General features: G+C 60.0%; 8 protein-coding genes across 8 annotated transcripts; 4 read left to right on the top strand and 4 right to left on the bottom strand.

The window, feature by feature from the left end:
- Positions 1-138: 138 nt before the first annotated feature.
- SDRG_08436 (hypothetical protein) lies at positions 139-2,802 on the top strand. The gene has a single exon (XM_008614324.1). The coding sequence runs from the start codon at positions 213-215 to the stop codon at positions 2,748-2,750; it is 2,538 nt and encodes an 845-aa protein (XP_008612546.1). The 5' UTR covers positions 139-212; the 3' UTR covers positions 2,751-2,802.
- Positions 2,803-3,456: 654 nt separating this feature from the next.
- Positions 3,457-5,394, bottom strand: SDRG_08435 (hypothetical protein). The gene is made up of 8 exons (XM_008614323.1): positions 5,126-5,394; positions 4,990-5,078; positions 4,727-4,946; positions 4,464-4,661; positions 4,120-4,409; positions 3,964-4,057; positions 3,813-3,907; positions 3,457-3,757 (listed from the first exon to the last, which is right to left on the bottom strand). Exons 1-8 carry the CDS (start codon positions 5,363-5,365, stop codon positions 3,613-3,615), a joined length of 1,371 nt encoding a protein of 456 aa, XP_008612545.1. The 5' UTR covers positions 5,366-5,394; the 3' UTR covers positions 3,457-3,612.
- Positions 5,395-5,723: 329 nt separating this feature from the next.
- On the bottom strand, positions 5,724-6,811 carry SDRG_08434 (hypothetical protein). The gene is made up of 2 exons (XM_008614322.1): positions 6,487-6,811; positions 5,724-6,428 (listed from the first exon to the last, which is right to left on the bottom strand). Exons 1-2 carry the CDS (start codon positions 6,766-6,768, stop codon positions 5,874-5,876), a joined length of 837 nt encoding a protein of 278 aa, XP_008612544.1. The 5' UTR covers positions 6,769-6,811; the 3' UTR covers positions 5,724-5,873.
- A 416-nt stretch (positions 6,812-7,227) lies between these two features.
- On the top strand, positions 7,228-8,519 carry SDRG_08433 (AP endonuclease 1). The gene is made up of 4 exons (XM_008614321.1): positions 7,228-7,747; positions 7,797-7,980; positions 8,031-8,162; positions 8,216-8,519. The coding sequence occupies exons 1-4, from the start codon at positions 7,249-7,251 to the stop codon at positions 8,481-8,483; spliced, it is 1,083 nt and encodes a 360-aa protein (XP_008612543.1). The 5' UTR covers positions 7,228-7,248; the 3' UTR covers positions 8,484-8,519.
- A 496-nt stretch (positions 8,520-9,015) lies between these two features.
- SDRG_08432 (hypothetical protein) lies at positions 9,016-13,081 on the top strand (the record flags this gene model as incomplete). The annotated part of the gene is made up of 14 exons (XM_008614320.1): positions 9,016-9,593; positions 9,639-10,023; positions 10,074-10,180; positions 10,234-10,507; positions 10,571-10,678; positions 10,727-10,827; positions 10,880-11,099; positions 11,140-11,301; positions 11,354-11,539; positions 11,585-11,741; positions 11,790-12,059; positions 12,103-12,247; positions 12,295-12,645; positions 12,697-13,081. The coding sequence occupies 14 exons, from the start codon at positions 9,016-9,018 to the stop codon at positions 13,079-13,081; spliced, it is 3,429 nt and encodes a 1,142-aa protein (XP_008612542.1).
- A 457-nt stretch (positions 13,082-13,538) lies between these two features.
- Positions 13,539-15,629, top strand: SDRG_08431 (hypothetical protein; the record flags this gene model as incomplete). Its single annotated transcript, XM_008614319.1, has 10 exons — positions 13,539-13,847; positions 13,895-13,993; positions 14,044-14,163; positions 14,216-14,359; positions 14,401-14,604; positions 14,646-14,786; positions 14,838-14,894; positions 14,945-15,142; positions 15,203-15,315; positions 15,359-15,629. The coding sequence occupies 10 exons, from the start codon at positions 13,539-13,541 to the stop codon at positions 15,627-15,629; spliced, it is 1,656 nt and encodes a 551-aa protein (XP_008612541.1).
- A 21-nt stretch (positions 15,630-15,650) lies between these two features.
- On the bottom strand, positions 15,651-16,758 carry SDRG_08430 (hypothetical protein). Its single transcript, XM_008614318.1, has 2 exons — positions 16,042-16,758; positions 15,651-15,989 (listed from the first exon to the last, which is right to left on the bottom strand). Exons 1-2 carry the CDS (start codon positions 16,742-16,744, stop codon positions 15,688-15,690), a joined length of 1,005 nt encoding a protein of 334 aa, XP_008612540.1. The 5' UTR covers positions 16,745-16,758; the 3' UTR covers positions 15,651-15,687.
- Positions 16,759-17,025: 267 nt separating this feature from the next.
- Positions 17,026-19,303, bottom strand: SDRG_08429 (hypothetical protein). Its single transcript, XM_008614317.1, has one exon. The coding sequence runs from the start codon at positions 19,142-19,144 to the stop codon at positions 17,078-17,080; it is 2,067 nt and encodes a 688-aa protein (XP_008612539.1). The 5' UTR covers positions 19,145-19,303; the 3' UTR covers positions 17,026-17,077.
- Between the last annotated feature and the right edge of the window lie 3 nt (positions 19,304-19,306).

The raw sequence follows: 19,306 nt of genomic DNA, 5'->3' as shown, positions 1-19,306 counted from the left end.
TGTGAAAAACGAAAAACACACATTGACGCGCCATGTGGTGGGAAATTCAAAATTTCTCGCCAAATTTTAATTGCATCGGTGGTTCTTGACTGTATGTTTGTATGTATTATTTTATAGCTCGACAGGCGGTGGCACCAGCACCGGCCCTCACATGTGTAGTAACAACACCGTCTTTCGCAGCTTATTCGCCAACTGACCACGCTAGGACGACGATGGTGAGCAGCCAACTGAGCACGGGTCTGCCCGCGATCGCGCGCCGGCCGTCCGTGCGCTCGACGCGCGTGGGTAGCCACGTCCGCAATGACAACGACTGCGTTACGACCGTCGACGCCTTCCGCTACATTGAGCGTGGCGTCCGCGCCGAGTACGACATGTTCTACAGCGAGGCCATCAACTGCTTTGTGAACGCCGGCGAGTGCTTGCTCATCGTGGCCGAGCAAAACGACGACGATGTGAGCCAAATGCTCTTGGCCAAGTCGCAAGAGGTCATTGGGTGGGCCGAAGAGCTTTCGATCTGGCTCGAGAACGGCCGGGCCGGCCCATTGCCATCGCGCAACTGCCGCGGGATCCAAATTCCGTTCACGAAAGAGTACGAGGGCGGCGAGCACTACGAAGAAGCAGCCGAGCTCAGCTACACACCCGTAGCCACGGTCAACCCGATCAACTTTACCCTCGACGGCTACCGCATGCAGTGCGTCACGCGCGGCCGGAAGCCGACCATGATGCTCGTCATCACCATGTACAACGAAGACGGCGCCGAGCTCGCGCAGACGCTCCGAAAAGTGTGCAACAACGTCAAGTACATCCAGAAGAACGCGCTGCCGGGCTACGAAGGCGACGACGCCTGGCAAAACATCGTCGTGTGCATCGTCTCGGACGGCCGCACCAAGGCCAACCCGTCCGCGACGTCGTTTCTGCGCGAAATTGGCGTCTTCAACGAGGACGCGATGACGATCTTCTCGTCCGGCGCCGCCACGCAAATGCACCTTTTCGAACGCACGGTGCGTCTCGCCAAGGACCCGCACAACAAGCAGAGCGTCATCATGAGCAACAACTCGACGATCGGCGCCGACTACCCGCCGCTGCAGATGGTGTATGCGCTCAAGGAGCACAATGCGGGGAAGCTCAACTCGCACCTCTGGTTCTTCAACGCCTTTTGCAACCAAGTCGACCCCGAGTACAACATCCTCCTCGATGTCGGGACACTGCCGACAAAGGCCGCCTTGTACAAGCTCCTCGCGACGCTCGAGATGAAGGCCGACATTGGCGGCGTCTGCGGCGAGATTGCCGTGAGCCGGCCGATCCCGAACCTCTGGAACTTTGTCATCGCGACGCAGCACTTTGAGTACAAGGTGTCGAACCTCCTCGACAAGGCGACCGAGTCGTGCTTTGGCTTTGTCTCGGTCTTGCCCGGTGCGTTCTCAGCCTACCGGTTTGCGGCCATCAAGGGCGCGCCGCTCCAAGCGTACTTTAAGAGCCTCACGACCGACATGGCCGAGCTCGGGCCGTTCTATGGCAACATGTACCTCGCCGAAGACCGTATTTTGTGCTTTGAGCTCCTCGCGCGCACGAATGGCGCGTGGAAGCTCAAGTACATCAAGGACGCGGTCGCTCGCACGGACGTGCCGTCGACGCTCGTGGATTTGATGGCGCAGCGCCGTCGCTGGCTCAACGGCTCGTTCTTTGCGATGCTCTACTCGATCGTGCAGTGGGGCCGGCTCTACTCGCACACGAACCACTCGATCTTGACGAAAGCCGGGCTTATGATCCAGTACTTTCAGCTGCTCGTCCAGCTCTTCTTTGGCTGGTTCATGTGCGGCTTCTTCTACCTCTCGGTGTACTACGTGGTCTTTACGACGCTCAAGAAGTCGAAATTGCCCTTCTGGGACTCGGAAGAGTGGTACGACGACCACCACTCGATGGCCATGTCCATCTTCAACATCGTCTACGCGTTCTTGATCATGGTGCAGATCGTCTTTGGCCTTGGCAACAAGCCCAAGCACGTCCAGTGGCTCTACACGTTCCTCTCGGTCTTTTACGCGGTCGTGGTCATCACGGCCGTCTTCTTCTCGGTCTGCTCGCTCTCGTCGCACAACGGCATGTCGCCCTTCAACATTGTGCTCCTCGCCGCGACCTTTGGCGTCTACTTCATCGCGGCCGCCTTCCATTTCGAGCTCCACCACGTCGTCTTTACCTTTGTCCAGTACCTCGTGATGCTGCCGACGACCATCAACATCCTCATGATCTACGCATTCTGCAACATTCAAGATCTGAGTTGGGGCACAAAGGGCCTCGGCGACAGTGCGGGCCACGGCCCACTGAAAGGTGGCGGCCAGCGCCTCGGGTCGGGCGGCTACAGCGACCTCGTTGCGCAGCGCAAGGCCGCCGAGGCAGCTGCGCGCCATGACGCAGTCGTCGCGGACCAGGTCAAGCGCCGCTTCGACTCGTTCCGGTCGTACACGCTGCTCTTTTGGCTCATTTCGAACGCGCTGCTCATCATGACGTGCATCTACTTTGTCGGCGCCAACGTCTTTTTGCCGAGCCTGTTTTTATTTATCGCGCTCTTCAACGTCACGCGCCTCCTCGGGTCGATCGCGTTTGTGGTCGCGACGGGCCGCGACTGGGTCCTCCTCAAGCTCTGTCTCTGCTCGGGCGGCATGGCCAAGCGCAAGCAAAAGAAGGAGAAGGTCAAGGACCAAGACGGCTTTGGCGCACTCGACAGCTCCAAGGTCCTGCGCCACAGCGCTTAGTCGTCGAGTGCGATTTGAGAACAAGCATACATGAGCATTTTTTCTATGGGCAGTTTGAGGTGTAGTAGGTCGAGGATGGCCTCGGCGAGTACTGAAGGCAGCGTCATTACGGAGGCTTGGGACGCGGTGGCGCCGGGATGTATAGCAGACGTACCCATCGTGCAGTGCGGCGTTCGAGATCTGGACTGCGCGGAGGCTTGTGTAGCGACCATCGGGACCTGACGCCGTTGCTACGTATGCGAGTCGGTCGACGACGGTGGTCGTCAGGTTTCTCCGTATTGCAGTCTCGGACGCATGACGATGAGTAGTCATAACACTGAGCAGTCTACTGCTGCAGCCTCGTCTCTTCGCGTATGATGGCGGAACCAAAAGCTCTGTGTCAAGAATAAGGACGCTAGCGTGCACGCTAACTAGTTACACGGGGGCCTGGAGAACCGTTCCGCTGCTTGCGTCCTAGCAAGGCACCACTATGCTCATTAGCATGCCTCGGCTAGCGACGTCGTCTTCTCGAGCATTGCTATCGTCTGCAGTCGTTTTCACAAAAGGCTGGAAAACAATAAAAATCTGCGGGCCAGATTTCTGTATGTTGGACCTTTGGGGATCGAACAGTGTACCTCCGTCACATCCTGCAGTGGCACATTCACTGCAAAGCCATTCCGCACCGGCATACCTTCCCTCGTTTGCCCAGCTATCAACGTATCCATGCTGGACTCTGCAAGTCTGCGTGTGTATTTTTGTAACGTGGTAAAGACGTGTGGTTGTGCCACGTCATACGCAGGAAACAAACAAGCGGGTTTCACACGATTGCTCCAGTACCCGACGCACAAGACACTTTGGATGAAGACGCCACACACAAGTCCACTTACTGGGTCTGTTGCATCTCGGCGTGGTGCGAGCTGATGGCGCTGTACCACTTCTTGCAGTGGCTCTTGACGACCGCCTCGTCGATGGTCGTGAGCGTCCGGTCCTTCAACAAACGCTGGCCCGCGACCCAGACATCCGAGACGCTACACACAGCGCCGTATCAACACCCTTTCCTTCGCCTCGCTTCGAGGAACGTACTGCTCACGGCCCGCGACGTAGACGAGGTGGCTAATCGCGTTGTACATCGGAAGCATCTCGATGGAGTCGGCGGCGACGGCAACGATATCGGCGTGCTACATGTCCATCATCATGAACATCACATGCCCGAGGTTGACGCCATGTTCCGCACCTTGCCGACTTCGAGGGACCCGATGATGTGGTCCATGCCGACCGCCTTGGCGCCGTTGAGCGTCGCCATGCGCAGTGCAGTCGCTGCCGGCACGCTACACCACACATCGTCCGTGAGTCGCCAGTACTAGTATGTCGAAGAACTGGTGTAAAGTACCTCGTGCACTCTTTGGATTCGGCCTTGGCGAGGATCGCCGCCAGCTTCATCTCGGCAAACATGTTGAGCGTGTTGTTGCTCGCCGCACCATCCGTGCCAATCGCAACGTTGACGCCCTTGGCAAGGAGGTCCGAGACGCGGCAGATACCCGACGCGAGCTTGAGGTTGGACGACGGGCAGTGCGCGACGCTCGTGCCCGCGGCGGCCACTTGGTCAATCTCGGCGTCCGTGAGCTGCGTCATGTGCGCTGCAATGAGCTTGTCGTTCAAAATGCCGAGGCGCTGCATGTTCTACAGCCTCACATGAGCCATCGCGTTCATCAAAGTACGCGGCGATCTGTCTACCTGGAGCGGACGGCACTTTTCCGGGCTCTGGTGGCACAGCATCGACGGCGTCTTGGTCTCGCTGTCGCAGCACTCGCCCTCGGTCTCGTGCAAGTGGAGGTGCACGCGCACGTTGGACTCGTCCGAGAGGGCCTTGACCTTGGCGAACGTCGCGTCCGAGACCGTGTACGGCGCGTGCGGGCAGAGGCTGAGCTTGACCTACATGCAGCAACAAGACACGTGAGTCTCTTCCTCTTGATTCTCATGGCTGGTGGTCGCAGTACAAGCTTCGAGTCCTTGTGCTTGGCAAACATGGCGCGGGCCTTGGTGAAGTAGTCGTCCGGGCCCGAGCCGTACGCGGTCGGAAACTCCATCGCGATCTGCCCCACGAGCGCACGCATGCCAACGGTCTCGAACGTCTGAATGGCCGCATCCGGGAAGAAGTACATTTCGTTGGCGCACGTCGTGCCCGACCGAAGCATCTCGGCGGCCGAGTGGAGCGTCCTGCACGCAGCATGAGAAAGGATGATGCATCGCATGGTGGTACCCGTCGCGGACAAACTCGTCGCTGACAAACTTGCCCTCGGCCGGAAAGATGTCTTCCATCAACCAGTTGCAGAGCGGCTTGTCATCGGCCTATCAAGTCGGTCAGAGACGAGAAGGCGATGACGTGGCGAGCGTACGAGGCCGCGAAGAAGCGTCATGGACGCGTGCGTGTGCGCGTTGACCATGCCAGGCATCAAAATGTGCTCGTCGAGGCGCACGACCTCCTTCGCCGCGTACTTGGCCAGCGCGTCGTCCGCCGGAAGGATGTCGACGATGACGCCGCTCGCGATGACGAGCGCGTGGTTCTCAAGGACGACGCCTTCGGGCACCACCGGGACCACGTGTCGGCCCACGACGATCAAGTCCACGCCAGTCATATCGGTCTCGTCTTCGTTGTCGGTCGAAAATGCAAATGCATGTCCATCGCAAGATTCGCCGCCTCCGATTGGAGCCCTACATAATGGAATTCGCGGTTTTGATTCGCCAGCTAAACATAAAATCTTAGCTGGCCAATCCAATGCATTGTCCAGCAACCTTGCGAAAACAACCGAGGAATCTCCCAGGTGCAACCCCAACCAGACCAGGCGGCCACCACCGACAACGCCACTCCAGCGTCAACACCAGCCCAACTGCAATACTGACAGCACCACGGAAGGGCCTGCATGCTCTCGATGACAGCGCCATGCAGGTCACTGGACTCGGCGACGACGAGGCAGCAAGTGCTAGCGAGGTGTCGAGGGCGCTCGCATTGTTGGCGACGGACTAGTCTAGAGAAGCTTCAGGAAGCATGGATCGCAGTGCTCGCGTCACTGCAGTCAAAATCTAAGGGTTCTATTAACAAAGGTGTCGGGGTCTTGCTGGCAACTTTTGAACTACGTCTACGGCTTACGGGGGCACCATCTTGGTGACGTAGTCCGCAACGTCGGCGTCCAAATACTCTGCCAGCTCGGCCTGTGTGACCCACAGGTAGTCGCCGGCCTTTTCTGTGTTGAGCTCGACGTCGCCACCCGCGAGCTGCGACTTGTAGAAGAAGACCTTGGTGCCGTGCACCTTGCCGTCAAAGGTCGGGTCGTCTTCGTGCATGACCTTCAGGTAGCCCATCGGCGCGTTGCCGACAGGGTACGCTTCCAACGAGGCGCCAACAACGGTCGAGAGTTCGCGGAACGCAGCGTCCTTCATCGTCTCGGCGTCGTCCTTTTCGGTCGTGGGGAAGAACCACTTGCCAGAGGTCTTGTCCTGCACGATCAAGAACACACGCTGCTTCAACGCGCGGTTGAGCGAGTGGCGGTTGTTGGCTGCGTCGTCCTCCGTCTCGCGCTTGGCAATCTGGAAGCCGTCGCCAATGAGTTCGTCTTCGTTCCACTCCTCAAGGAACGGCGCCTCCTCGGGCTCGACCTCGACGGAGCCCGGCTCGGCAAACCAAAAGTCCTTGGGCAGGCGCTACGCAATCGCAAATCGCATGAGCCCATGTCGCTAGCCATATTGCGCGCAATGGTACCTGCGCCGTCTTGAGCTCAATCTTGTGCTTCATGCGCATGTAGTCTTCTTCCCATTGCTCCAAGTCGGGCAGGATCACGGGCAGGCGCTCCAGGACCGGCGCGCACACAAGGCGGTACGTCTTGCCATCGTCCACGATCGGCAGCAGCTTGTTGACGTACTTGGACGGACCACGCGCGCGGTGCGGCTCCTTGGCGTTGGCCGGCTTGACCAGGCGCTTCGGGAGCTTGCTCGTCTTCGTCGCGAAGGACCGGGCGGAGAGCGTCTGCACGAAGCGTTGCATCGCAGGACCAAATATTATTACCGACTAAAAGCCCGGCCTCGACGCCAACCACTGGCGGCGACACGTCCCCCAACCCCGAACAGCAGTCACCGTGCATTGGTGGAAATACAGCGACTTTTAGCCAATCTCCATACGCAATGGCCCATTGATGCGAGAAATGCCATGCATTTTAGCCAATCGTATCAAAGTATCCACTTTGGATTCGAAACGGTTCGGGACGTTAAATCGAGTTTAAACGACCTCGAGGCGACGCGCGCAAAGCGTTTGCCGAGTGGACAAGTGCGCTGGTCCGTAGCGCGCTGCCGCATGACCGTCTATTGTATATGCAGATATCGACGTGGAAGGCGTGAAGCGAACGCGGCATGAGCCCGATCCACGAGCACGCGTTGTGCAGACGCATCGAAACGCGATCCAATTAAACCTATGTTTAGCGTACTGAGTAATACTCGGTTAAAATAAGTGCAACCTGCCACATCGAGAATGCGGCGAAGCTTGTGCGTCTTGGCCCGCAAGGCGCCATCCATCGGGCCAAGCATGGCAATGGCAGATACATCAGTGCCCAAGAAGGCAAATACGGTGACGCGCTCGGCTATCCCGCCCAAGGAGTCCAAGGTCGCTGCCAAGCGCCTGGCCAAGGAAGCGGCGGTTGCCAGCGACCGCGCGCAGAGCCTCGCAACGCTCCAGGCTCGTCGAGAAGCAACAATGCACACGAACAAGCTTCTTGGCGCGCACGTTTCTAGCGCAGGTGGCTTGGAGAACGCGGTCTTTAACGCAGCAAAGATCGGTGCCCGGGCATTCGCACTCTTCACGCGGTCCCAGCGCACGTGGGCATGCAAACCACTGGAGCCGGCAACGATTGACGCGTTTAAACAAGCGATGCGCGACTTTGGCTACGCTCCGGGCGATGTCGTGCCACACGGAAGCTACCTCCTCAACTGCGGATCGCCCGACGACGCGACGCTCGCAAAGAGCCGCGCGGGTGCGTTCTCAGCGCCGCGGCCAAAATGTGATGGCGCTTCTGGGCGTAGGGCTCCTCGATGAAGTCTTGCGCTGTGAGCAACTCGGTCTCTCGCTCTACAACTTCCATCCGGGCTCGACGCGCGGCGCCATCTCGATCGACGCGTGCTTGGACCGGATCGCCGAGAGTATTGCGGGCGTCTTGCAGGCGACGTCTCGCGTGACCATCTTGGTTGAAAACATGAGCTGCCAAGGGTGCGTCGCGACTGCGTTGCACTCCGTTCTTAGAGGAGTATGTGGTGTAGCTCGACGATTGGTGGCCACTTTTCCGAGCTGCGCGGCATCCTCGACCGTATTCCAGCGCAGCACGCCGACCGCATTGGCGTGTGCTTGGACACGTGCCACGCCTTTGCCGCGGGTTGGGACATCAAAGACGCGTATACGCATCAATCATTCTCGTCCTGGTGTCCTGGACATACACTACGTGTAGGTACGAGGCGACAATGACGACGTTCGACGAGACGGTCGGCTTGCAGTACCTCAAGGCGCTGCACCTCAACGACTCGAAAGGCGTGCTTGGCTGCCACGCCGACCGCCACGAAGCCATTGGCAAGGGCCACATTGGACTCGGCGCCTTTGAGCTGCTTATGAACGATCCGCGCTTCAACGATGTTCCGATGATCCTCGAGACGCCGGTCGTTGATGACGAGGCGTATGCAGCCGAGATTGCACTTTTGTATAACCTTTGCAAACGATAATTGTGTCGCTGTATCTACCGTACGCTTGGCGGCGACGCGTGGTGGCACGACCGAGTAGCTTCGTGCACAGCACCCGCCTGTCTGCACCGGTTGCGATGACGCCTTCTAGAAATTCGGGTACCTGTTCCCGCCACCCACCCGACACATCCTCGTCCATGCACGCAGCCTATCATCCTTTCTCCGGAATGGCTTTCTCGACGGTCGTGCTGGTACCGGTGCATGAGCACCATGCAGCCATCGCTGCTCTGCGCTCGGTCCGTGCCAGACGAGGTCTTGGTGACGAGGATAACCTGATCGATGCCAGCTCATTCGCTGAAAATGCACCAATCGACATCACAGTTTCTGAAAATGACTCCGCCGCAGCCAATGAGCGCACGAATAAAACGATGGAAAAATGTATCTGGGACACGCCCATGTAACACAGCCACGGCCTATTAAATCGACGAATTTAAAGCTGTCTCGTAAACTGTAGCAAACGTCGAGATTTTTAAAAGCTGGCAGCTGGGTCTTGAAGCCGCAGTCCCGTCGAAGCATGACACATGCCAGCCCGACCTTGGCCCGGCGCATGAGCTCCCAGGACGATACGCAGCCTGAGGAGGACCTGCCGTCGCCGCTCACGACCCACATCATGATGCCATCCGGCTGCCACACGTCCTTCATCTCGGTCACGACGCCGCAGCATGGCGGCGAGAAGCGGCGCGGGAGCATGCCCATGCTGCCGTCGCCGCAGCAGGACGGCTGGTCAAACACGCCGCGCACCGAAGACGACCAGCACTTTGACCGAACGCTGCAGGAGCACATGAAGGCGTGCGAGCGCACGCTGCCGCAGCTGGTGCTGCCCATGGTCTCGCGCGTCGCGACGTGCATCCCGCAGTTCGCCGAGTACGGCAACACGTTTGTGAGCTCGCGCATGATCTCGTGGACCGTGCGCATCACGCTTGTCCATATCTTTATCCTCGCGTCCATCTTCATCGTCCGACCGGAAATGAAGCGCAAGAAGTACGGCGACAACGGCGCGACCTGCGACGCGTTCTTGGATGGCATCACGCTTACCGTGTACACGGGCTTGGCCAACATTCTGCTCTGCCTCCCCGCGATCCACAACCCTAGGTACCGAACGGGTCCTTATGCTGCAAGAGCTTACCTACTACGCAGGTACCAGCTGTACACGCGTGAGAGCAAGAAGACGTGGCTGCTCACGTTTTGCGAGCTCCTCGTCATGGCCGAGATCCCGTATTTGATCGTCCAGATTACCCTGCACGTCTCGGAAGGCATTGCACATGCGGCGTACGTGGGCTGCTTCCACGTGCGCGATGACCCGACGGACATTCCGCCGCCGTGGCCGTGGCTCATCTGGTCCCTTCTCCTGACCGCCCTCGACGTGTACGTGTACGTCGCGTGCTGGTACCAGATCACGCTCTTCAACCGCATGCGCGACGTGGCGCTCGGACAGCGCAACATCATCCCTAGCTCCCTTCTCTTTACCTTCTCCAACCCCGACTGGCTCAACTGGGGTGCCCACGCCCGAGCCATTCTGCGCGTACAACGCTTTCACCTGGCGTCAATGGCTGAACGGACGTCACTCGGTAGGTCAAGGAAGGCCTGTACGAAGCCGCCAAGAATGGCCATGTGCCCGACCTACTTCTGCTTCTCGACGAAGCTGTCGCCCTCGACGGCCCGTGCTTCCACATCAAGTGGTGGGTCCATTCTGTTGTCTACTTGAGTCTGGATGGCACCTTGTGGTATATAGGTACTCGAACGGGCTGCGCTGCTTTGGTCAAGTGGCCAAGTCGGTGCGCAACCCCCTGCACGTTGCGGTCGTCAACGGCCGGCTGCCCGTCGTCCAGCTCCTTCTGGAGCGGGGCTTTGACCCGAACGCGCTCGAGAAGATCCAGACCCTGAGCTTCCGCCTCTCGCACATTTACGCCAAGATCTTCAACGTGCTCATCTTCCTGCGGAGCACGAACTTTGCCCGTGCGACATCGACGAATGCTCGGTACGGACCCAGCCAGCCGTGGGCACAGGTAACATATACCCTAACCTCTTTATCCCAACACGACGACACGACTCAACGGCGATGGTCGCAGGTGCTCTTAGCGCCCTTGCACGTGGCCCTGATCCACGCGGATGCTGCGATTGTCGAGACGCTCGTCAAGTACGGCGCTGACCCAAACCTCGTTGCGGTCTCCAACCAAGTCCGTTCATCGCTATGGATTCGCATGTCTCATATATATCGAGCGTAGCGCAAGTACAAGACGCCACCACTCTACTACGCTGAATGTCCCAACTGCCTGCGGGCGCTGATGCGTGCCGGCGCCAACCATCTGCACATTCCTGGGAACGGGTACGGGCGAACAGCTTACTCGAATGTCGTGGGCGAGACCGGCACTACGTAGGTTTTACCTCACGGCGTACGAGGTCATCGTGCTCAACGGGCACTTCAGCCTCGCCAACACGCTTGTCGAGTGGGGCGGGGACATTGCGCTGACGCCAATGCACCTCGCGGCGGCCAACGGCGACTGGCGCACAGTCGGCCACTTCTTGGACGGAGGCGTCGACCCGGATATCCTCGGCGAGAATTCTTGCGGGCGCTTTCACCGCACGCCACTGCATTGGGTACGCGCATCTCTCGAAAGAATACGATGGATGGTCTTAGGCGGCGATGCGTGGCCAGCTCCGCGTCGTCAAGCTGCTCTTGGCTCACTGCAAGGAAGATCCGAGCGACACGCTGGGCATGACGCCCCTCGCGTGGGCCGCAATCTACAACCACTACGATGTAGTCGAGGCCCTCTTGCTGGCCGAAGCCGACCCCAACATGGTAGCATTTTTGTCGATATTTCAAACTGATAGATTGATACTGAAACATGTAGGTGGACATTTACGGGCGGTCGCTCGTCCATCTCCTCGGGCATTACGAGACGGTCAAGAACCAGCCGATGGACAAGGCGTTCGAGGGCTCGCCTCGGCAGCAGCATCTCGAACACACGCCGCGGGGTCGGATTTTGTATCTCTTGCGTGCATATGGCGCCAAGATCCATGCCAAAATGAGCACAACGGTACATCGCGATTGTAGTTGATACATTGATACCTATTTTGTTCAGGGCGAAACTGCGCTGCACTTGGCGCTCAAGCGGGGCAACGTCAAGACCGCACGTATCCTTGTCCAGATGGGGCTCGATGTGATTGCTATCGACAACGCCGGCATACGCGCGCTCGACTGCGCGTCGTCGACCGCGATCCAGTACGAAATCAAAAAAGGTGTGTATCGATGTATCGACTATCAAGATTTCAACTTTACTGTTGTAGCCGCGGGCCAACGCGACGTCATGATCAGCTACTGCCATTCGCACGCGAGTTTTGCCAACAAGATTCGCAGCTCGCTCGAAGCGCAGTTTATTACAACGTGGATCGACCAGATGAACCCGACGGGCATCAGCGGCGGCTCCGAGTGGCGTGAAGAGATCGCGCGCGGTATCGTTGGCGCCTCGGTCGTCCTCGCGATCCTTAGCGAAGACTACCCCGCGTCGCAGTGGTGCATGAAGGAGCTCGCCTTCGCCAAGCAGCACAACATTCCAGGTACACTATATCTCGTGAGTCGCATGTCTCAGAACTACTCAAGTCGTTGGCATCACCTGTGGCCGCGTCGTCATTGGGGACGAGCTCGAAGTGTACCTCTGGACGCGCCAGCTCGTGGACTTTCGACCGGCGATTACGGCCAAGTTTCGCAGCGGCAACGCCGTGCGCTTCGACTACAACGAGGCCAAGTACGCTGCGATCTCGCTCTGTCACCGGCATCTCATGGCGTGTGTAGGTACGAGGTGCAGCTCGGGTTGCTTCTCGACGGTCTCCGCGACGAGATTGAAGAGCGGCGCGTCGAGCCGACGATCGACGTCCTGCGGCAGTCGAATGCGAGCGGTCACTCGAGCTGCGCGGTCTCGCAGCACTCGGGCGTCGCGCCGAGGACCACCACCTACGTCTTGCTCGTGCACGGCGACTGCCACAAGCCGTTTGCGAGTACGCTCAAGGCCGAGCTTGCGACCGCCGGCGTCGACTGCAAGATCGACGGCCCGTGTCCCCAGCGCCAAGTGGTCATGAAGGACGCGATCTTGGACCCGCGCTGCCTCGCCGTCATCGTCGTGCTCTCGCACCTCTCGACCAAGAGGTACGAGAGGCCCCATGTCTTGAAGCAGCGGGATCCTGATGGGTGGCGTAGTGAGGCGCTGCGGGACACGCTCGCCTTTGCCGAGAACCGCAACAAGCCCATCGTCCCGATCATGCTCTCGCTCCAGGCGCTCGACAATGCGCTCGTCTACTCGCTCTCGCGGACGGCCATCCACCACTTCAACGAGTCGATCGGGTTCCGCCAGAGCCTCGAGCGCCTCTTGCCACACGTGCGCCAGCTCCAGCTCAAGCAAGAGGGGCCTTCAAGCAGCGCGCTGCCGACGACGCCGCCACCGCCGCTACCGGTGCCTGGCTCGAGCAAGACGCTGCGGCGGTTCCTCCGTCGCCTCAACACGCAAGAGAGCGAGCTCGAGAGCATCGTCGACGTCATGCCAAGCCCGACCGAGTCGCTCCGCAGCCACCATTCGGCGCTATAGCCACCTATTTATGAAGAGACCCTCGTCGTCTCTGCTATGTATATGCAGCATGATCCAAGAAGGGTGAGAGTTCGGCCATGGCCGGCGGAGGAGGCGCGGTTCGCGCTGTCTCTTCTTCGTCGCGCGGACGTCACATGAGGGTCTCGCCGCAAGTCGCATGCAGCCCATGTCTACCTGCATGGAGTACCGTGGTAGATGAGCCATTAGCATGGCGCGCGTCCGGCGGCGTCGCATCGCGGCTTGTCGGTGGCGTTTGGCGGCCACGGATTATGCACCACAACCTTGGTACGAATAAAAATGCACGCGATGACGCTACGTTTTGTATGCCGAATTGAGAATGGAATTAAAATACTCGTAACTGCATCCCAGAATCCCAATGGAGACGACGAGTAGAGCGGGCGGAGGCCGACTCTACCGGAACGGGGTGACGCAGGTCCGCGTCAAGCCGCGGTCGGCGATGGCGTGGACGACGCCATGCATGGGCGCCGAGCCCGCCGAGGCCATCATGGCCTGCGCGACCAAGCACGTCGCCGCCCTCGCGCGCCACCTCAAGCTGCCGCTCTGCCTCCTGCTCTGCGCCTTCATGATGGTCTACCTTCTCAGCGAGCACGTCGCGTGGCTGGGCTTGCCGACGGCCGAGGCCGCTGCATCGCCGAGTTACGTGTCCTTTGTGAGCATTCCCGTGCTCGAGCACGTGCTGCCGATGAAGCATCTAATCGAGGAGCTGCTTCGCCGAGGCCATCGCGTGAGCTTTGCGCTGCCCGAGGTACGCTCACGTGCATGACGCTTGCGGTACGATCGTGGTCTGTACAGATGTGCCGGAATTGGGTCAGCGACCTCCCCGGCCTCGAGTTCATCTCGCTTGGCACGATGCCATCGCCGATCCCGCACGCGCTCACGCTCAAGTCTGCCGTACGTCGTCGTTGTCGCCGTCCGCTTGTCGTGATCCTTGCGCCATCTAGGTCGGCAACGTGGGCATCTACTCGAGCTACCTCGCCTCCTTGCAGTACTATGCGTCGTTCTACAAACCCATGTACCATCCGCTTCGCGCCGACTATGGCGAAGACGCGCCTACGATCGTCGTACGTCTACCTGCATGGCCGAGCCTCCAGAGGAGACTGCATCTGCATGTAGGTGGCCGACCGGTACGCGTTTGCAGCGATGGACGTGGCCAACAACCTCTCGCTTCCCTTTATCATTCACAACCCGTTCCTGCTGCTGGACATTGACGACCCGCCCTCGTATGTGCCCGCGCCATTCTCGCAGTACCCCATGGCCGTACGTCTCGACCTCGCTCCCTCCTCTCATGTCGGACGCAGACCCAAACGGTGTGGCAGCGCTGTGCGAACGGGCTGCATCGGCTGCGGTTTCGACTTGGCAACGCCGCGGTCGCTGCGTCGCTCGCCAAGGCCCGGTCCGAGTTTGCACTGCCGTCGACGCCAAGTTACGGCGAGCGACTCGTTCTGACCAACACGGTCTTTGGCCTCGAACACCCCCGCCCGCTCTCGCCGCTCCACCGCCTCGTACGCTTCCGACAAGCTGAACAGAGTGTGATAGAACGTAGGTCGGCGCGCTCACGAGCTTGTCGCCGCCATCGCCATCACCCGAACTCGACTCGTTTCTGCGCCGGGACCGCGACGGGTGCGTCGTGCTGGTCGACTTTGGCGCCGACGTGGTCCTCTCCACTGATATGGTGTCGCTGCTTGTACGTCGCTCTTCTTCATCGTCCTCTTGTCGAGCATCGGAGCTGTTCTAGATGACGGCTCTACGCGAGGTCGAGTGCCGGACGGTTTGGAAGTTGTCGCCCGAGATGGTACAAGCAATGTTGATACTCTGTCAAAGACGTACGGACAACATGGCTAGCACAAGAGCTTCCTGCACGACGAGGTCACACGGGACCTCCTCGCGTCCTCGGACGTCTTCTTCAGCGTATCGCACTCGCTCCACGTGCCCAACACGACCAACGTCCGGTTCCTCGTCACGTCCGGTGGCTTCTCAGCGGTCCAGTCGGCGCTGCTCGCCGGCACACCGATCCTCTCGATCCCGTTCTCGGCCGAACACGTATTACTACTACCCACAACCATTCGCTCTGGCGTCAAATGACAATATTGTCGCTACTAGGCCGAGTTTACGGACCGCATCGTGCGGGCGGGCGCCGGCGTCGCGATCGAAGCGACAAAAGTGACGGCCGCAAGCCTCCACTTTGCGAGCGACCTCCTCCTCTCGCACGACCGGTAACGAGTCGAAGAATTGGCAACAAGCTCGATTCGTGGCTAGGTTTGCATTGGCGGCCGAGCGTGTCGGTGGGCTCTTGACGACAGGTGGCGGTGTCGATGCCGCAGTCAACGCCATCGAGGCTGTCGCGGCCCGGGGCACAGCGGGCTGGATCCCTGCGCGCGAGACGCAGCCTCTGCTCAAGACGTACCTCTTGGACGTGTATGCGGTGTACGGCGCCGTGCTCTGCGGCGTCGCCGTCGTCCTCCGCACGCTGCTCTCGGCCTGCCTCTCGGTCTTTGCCCGCCACGACCCGCTCAAGAAGGTGCAATAAGTCGATCTCAACAAGAGTAGATGTGGTCGGCAATCCCGCAGTAGGAACCTCTTTTTGCTTAGCCGTCGTCGGGCATGTGGACGCGGCAAAACCGGCCTTTCCGGACGGCGTTGACGCAGTCGTCGACCGAGCAGCGCTTCCCGCCGCCGTGCGCAATGCAGTACCCGTTCCCGCGGTCCTTCTTGTCGCAGTGGGCCTGCTTGCACTTGCGGATGCCGCCGTGGGCGTAGCAAAAGCCCTTGCGCTGCTGCCCTTTGGTGCAGCCTTCGAACTCGCACTTTTTCCCACCGCCGTGCGCCCGGCAGTAGCCGCCGCCTTGCGAGCTCTTTGGGCATCCCTGAAACTGGCACCGCGCTCCACCTACGACATGCCTCCGCCTGTCAACCCCGAAAGAGCATGGTAGCGGACCTACCTCCGTGGGCCTTGCAGCGGTTGTTGGACTGCGCACGGCGCGTGCATCCTGCGATCGTACAGCGCTTGCCTTTGGATTTGAACGAAGATGACGACGTTGCGTCATCGAGTTCCTTTGCGGTCGTTGGGACAGTCGCCGACCGCTGGACGGGAATCTTGGTCGTTGTGATCGGCACCGGTGCGGGCTTCATCGGGTACGAGTACGAGCGCATGATGGGCAAGACGGGCGGCGGTGGTTTGTACAGTGGCGGCATCATCGCGCTCGGGTAGATGGCCGGCTGCTGCACCGAGCTATGCGTTGTAGCCTGATGATGAGGTGGTGGCGGCAGAGGATGGCTGCTGCTGGACAAGTGACTACTGAGGTAGTTTTGTGGAAGCGTGTGGATCATGCTGTTGTAGTGGTTGTGGTAGTAGGCGGGTTGGGGTCCGCGGACTTCAAACGCGGGGCTCGACGGGAACGAGAAGAGTGCGAGGTCGGCTTTCTGCAGCACGGGCGTCGAGAGGAGCGGGTCGAGCGGCTCGAACAGGTCGTGCGTCTCGGTCTTGATGTCGTCGTCCAGCAGCGGGTACTCGTCGAAGAAGTCCGAGTCCTCCGATTGAAAGTTGAAGTCGGTCATGGACCGCGGCGTCGCGAGCTCGAGCGGCGACGACCTCCGCACAATGTCTTCGACAAAAAACGACTTGACAAAGCTATTGTCGTCCATGCTGCCGCGCAAATGTGGCACTGCGCTCGGTCGGCCCACGGCCGTCGCCAACGGCGCGCGACCGGTGCATCAAAATGGCGCCGGCGGTTGCGCCGACCGATTGGCCACCGATTCGGGACACGACGCATGACATGGTGCGGACCCAAAACGGTCGGGCGGCGCACAACTGCCATGACGTACGATGGTACGGGAACACGATACAAACTGATAGGAAACGGCCGTGGACCCTACCCCTTGTTGAGTTTGCCGTTGCAGGAAAGGACCCTTCACTCGACAGAACGAACGCGAGAAAAGCAACAAAATTATATAACAAACGAAGCGTGAAAGGGATAGTTAGACAAGGCCCTTCTTCTTGAGCATGGGTTCGATCACCGGGTCGCGGCCGCGGAACGCCCGGTAGGCGTCCATCGGGTGCTGCGAGTTGCCCGACGAGTAGATAAACGCGCGCACGCGCTTGGCCGTCGCGACGTCAAAGATGTCGCCGGCCTCCAAGAACGCGTCAAAGGCATCCGCGTCAAGGACCTCGGCCCAGAGGTACACATAATACAGAGCTGCGTAGCCCGAGCTCGCAAAGAGGTGGGTGAAGTGCGGGATGCGGTGGCGCATGACGATCCCCGTCGGCATCTCGAGGTTGGCGAGCTCCGCCTTCTCGAACGCAAGCATATCGAGGCCATCGACCGAGTCGAGCTGGTGGAGCTTCTGGTCCATGAGCGCACATGCCATGTACTCGACGGTGCCAAAGCCCTGGTCAAACTTGGCAGCGGCAATGAGCTTGTCGAGAAGGCTCTGCGGGATCGGCTCGTCCGTCTCGTAGTGGCGGGCGTGCTTCTTGAGCACCTCGGGCTCCGAGACCCAGTGCTCCATGAGCTGGGACGGGAGCTCGACAAAGTCCGAGAGGACAGACGTGCCGGCAAGGCGGTTGTACTTGACGTCTGAAAGCATGCCGTGGCAGCCGTGGCCAAACTCGTGGAAGAGCGTGATGCAGTCGTCGAACGAGAGCAAGGTCGGCTCGCCCTCGGCGCCCTTGACAAAGTTGTTGTTGTTGATGATGACGGGAATGACGTTGGTGCCTTCGTCGTCGACGTTGCGGCTCTGCGTACGGAACTCGCTCATCCACGCACCGCCAGCCTTGAACGGGCGGCAAAAGTTGTCGTGCAGGAAGATCGCCACGAGCTTGTCTTCGTCGTCGGCCGTCGTCTCGCGCACCTCGTAGACCTTGACGTCCGGGTGGTACGCCTTGATGTCTTCACGCAAGATAAAACGCAGGCCAAAGAGGTGGAACGCCACGTCAAAGACGGCTTCGACCATGCGGTCGAGGCTAAAGTACGGCTTGACCATGGACTCGTCAATGTCGTACCGGAGCTGGCGGACCTTCTCCGAGTAGTAGCGCCAGTCTGACGCTTCAACGTGGGCTTCGTCGCCGATCGAGGCCGCGTACTCTTCGAGAGCCTCACGCTCGCGGTTGGCCGCGACCTTGGCCGGGGCCCAGACGCGGTTGAGGAGTTCGCTGACGGCTTCCGGCGTCTTGGCCATCGTGTCGCTTGTCTGGTAGTCGGCAAACGTCTTGTAGCCGTGGGCCTGCGCCTGCTCGATGCGGAGCTTGAGGATTTCGATCGCCAGCGCGTTGTTGTCGCGCTCGGGCGAGAGCTCACCGCGCGACGTGAACGCGCGGAAGACCTTTTCGCGCACGACACGGTCCTTGGCGTACGTCAGGAACGGCTCGACCATCGAGCGGCTGAGCGTGACAATGTAGACACCGTCGGCAGCGTTGCGGTCGAGTGCGTTTTGCTTGGCGGACGCAATGATGTCGTCGGGACAGCCGTCCATTTCGGCCTCCGAGAGCTCGATCGTGACTTCCGACTCGTCGGTCATGACGTTCTGGCTAAACTTGGTCGTGAGCTCGGCCAACTGCTGCATGATGTCATTGTAGCGCGCCTGCGTTTCCTTGTCAAAGCGAGCGCCGGACCGGACAAAGTCCAAGTGAATGCGCTCGATGAGGCGGAGGTCTTCGCCAGCAAACGCGTCGCGGGCGTTGTAGACCGCGTCGATGCGCTCAAAGAGGCCCGGAAACGTCGTGACCTTGGACTGGTAGCCGGCGAGGGGACCCGCGAGCTCCATCTCGACGGCCTGGAGCTCGGGCGGCGAGCATGACGACGTGAGGTTGTAGAAGACGCCCAGCACCTTTTCGTAGAGCGCGCCGCTGCGGTCGAACATTACGATCGTGTTGGCAAATGTGGCCTCGTCTGGGTTCTCGGCGATCTGGCGGAGCTCCTCGAGCTGCGCGGCCTGCGCCGCCTCGATCGCGGGCTTAAAGTGGCTCGCCTCAATGAGCTCGAACGGCGGCAGCTCGAACGGCTGCGACGACCAGTCGGCGAGGAGCGGGTTGTTGGACGACGCCATGCTGCGGATGTGTCTCGAGTGGCGAATTGAAGAATGCAGGACAAGACTCGACGTCGCCTTGGATGCGAAGAGAGCCCGGCGAAAGATGGTGGCTGGCGTCGCGCTGGACCAAAGACAACACCAAATGGCATTTAGACAGGCCACAGGCGGGGCGACACGACC

The sequence above is a fragment of the Saprolegnia diclina genome (genome assembly GCF_000281045.1).
Source record: "Saprolegnia diclina VS20 unplaced genomic scaffold supercont1.25, whole genome shotgun sequence".
NCBI classification, from domain to species: Eukaryota; Oomycota; class Saprolegniomycetes; order Saprolegniales; family Saprolegniaceae; genus Saprolegnia; species Saprolegnia diclina.
The sequence above is the reverse complement of the archived record's forward strand: the minus strand, read 5'-3'. Positions and strand labels throughout refer to the sequence as shown.

Excerpts from the sequence above, each read along its gene's own strand:
- SDRG_08430 (XM_008614318.1), bottom strand. The coding sequence starts at position 16,744 with ATGGACGACAATAGCTTTGTCAAGTCGTTTTTTGTCGAAGACATTGTG. Across the intron at positions 15,990-16,041 it reads CCGCTGCAAGGCCCACGGAG|GTGGAGCGCGGTGCCAGTTT; the intron begins GTAGGTCCGCTA and ends GGCATGTCGTAG.
- SDRG_08435 (XM_008614323.1), bottom strand. The coding sequence starts at position 5,365 with ATGACTGGCGTGGACTTGATCGTCGTGGGCCGACACGTGGTCCCGGTG. Across the intron at positions 5,079-5,125 it reads TGACGCTTCTTCGCGGCCTC|GCCGATGACAAGCCGCTCTG; the intron begins GTACGCTCGCCA and ends CCGACTTGATAG. Across the intron at positions 3,758-3,812 it reads TACGTCGCGGGCCGTGAGCA|CGTCTCGGATGTCTGGGTCG; the intron begins GTACGTTCCTCG and ends CGCTGTGTGTAG.
- SDRG_08429 (XM_008614317.1), bottom strand. The coding sequence starts at position 19,144 with ATGGCGTCGTCCAACAACCCGCTCCTCGCCGACTGGTCGTCGCAGCCG.
- SDRG_08434 (XM_008614322.1), bottom strand. The coding sequence starts at position 6,768 with ATGCAACGCTTCGTGCAGACGCTCTCCGCCCGGTCCTTCGCGACGAAG. Across the intron at positions 6,429-6,486 it reads TTGAGCTCAAGACGGCGCAG|CGCCTGCCCAAGGACTTTTG; the intron begins GTACCATTGCGC and ends GCGATTGCGTAG.
- SDRG_08436 (XM_008614324.1), top strand. The coding sequence starts at position 213 with ATGGTGAGCAGCCAACTGAGCACGGGTCTGCCCGCGATCGCGCGCCGG.
- SDRG_08433 (XM_008614321.1), top strand. The coding sequence starts at position 7,249 with ATGCGGCGAAGCTTGTGCGTCTTGGCCCGCAAGGCGCCATCCATCGGG. Across the intron at positions 7,748-7,796 it reads GCTCGCAAAGAGCCGCGCGG|GGCTCCTCGATGAAGTCTTG; the intron begins GTGCGTTCTCAG and ends TTCTGGGCGTAG. Across the intron at positions 8,163-8,215 it reads GGTTGGGACATCAAAGACGC|GTACGAGGCGACAATGACGA; the intron begins GTATACGCATCA and ends CACTACGTGTAG.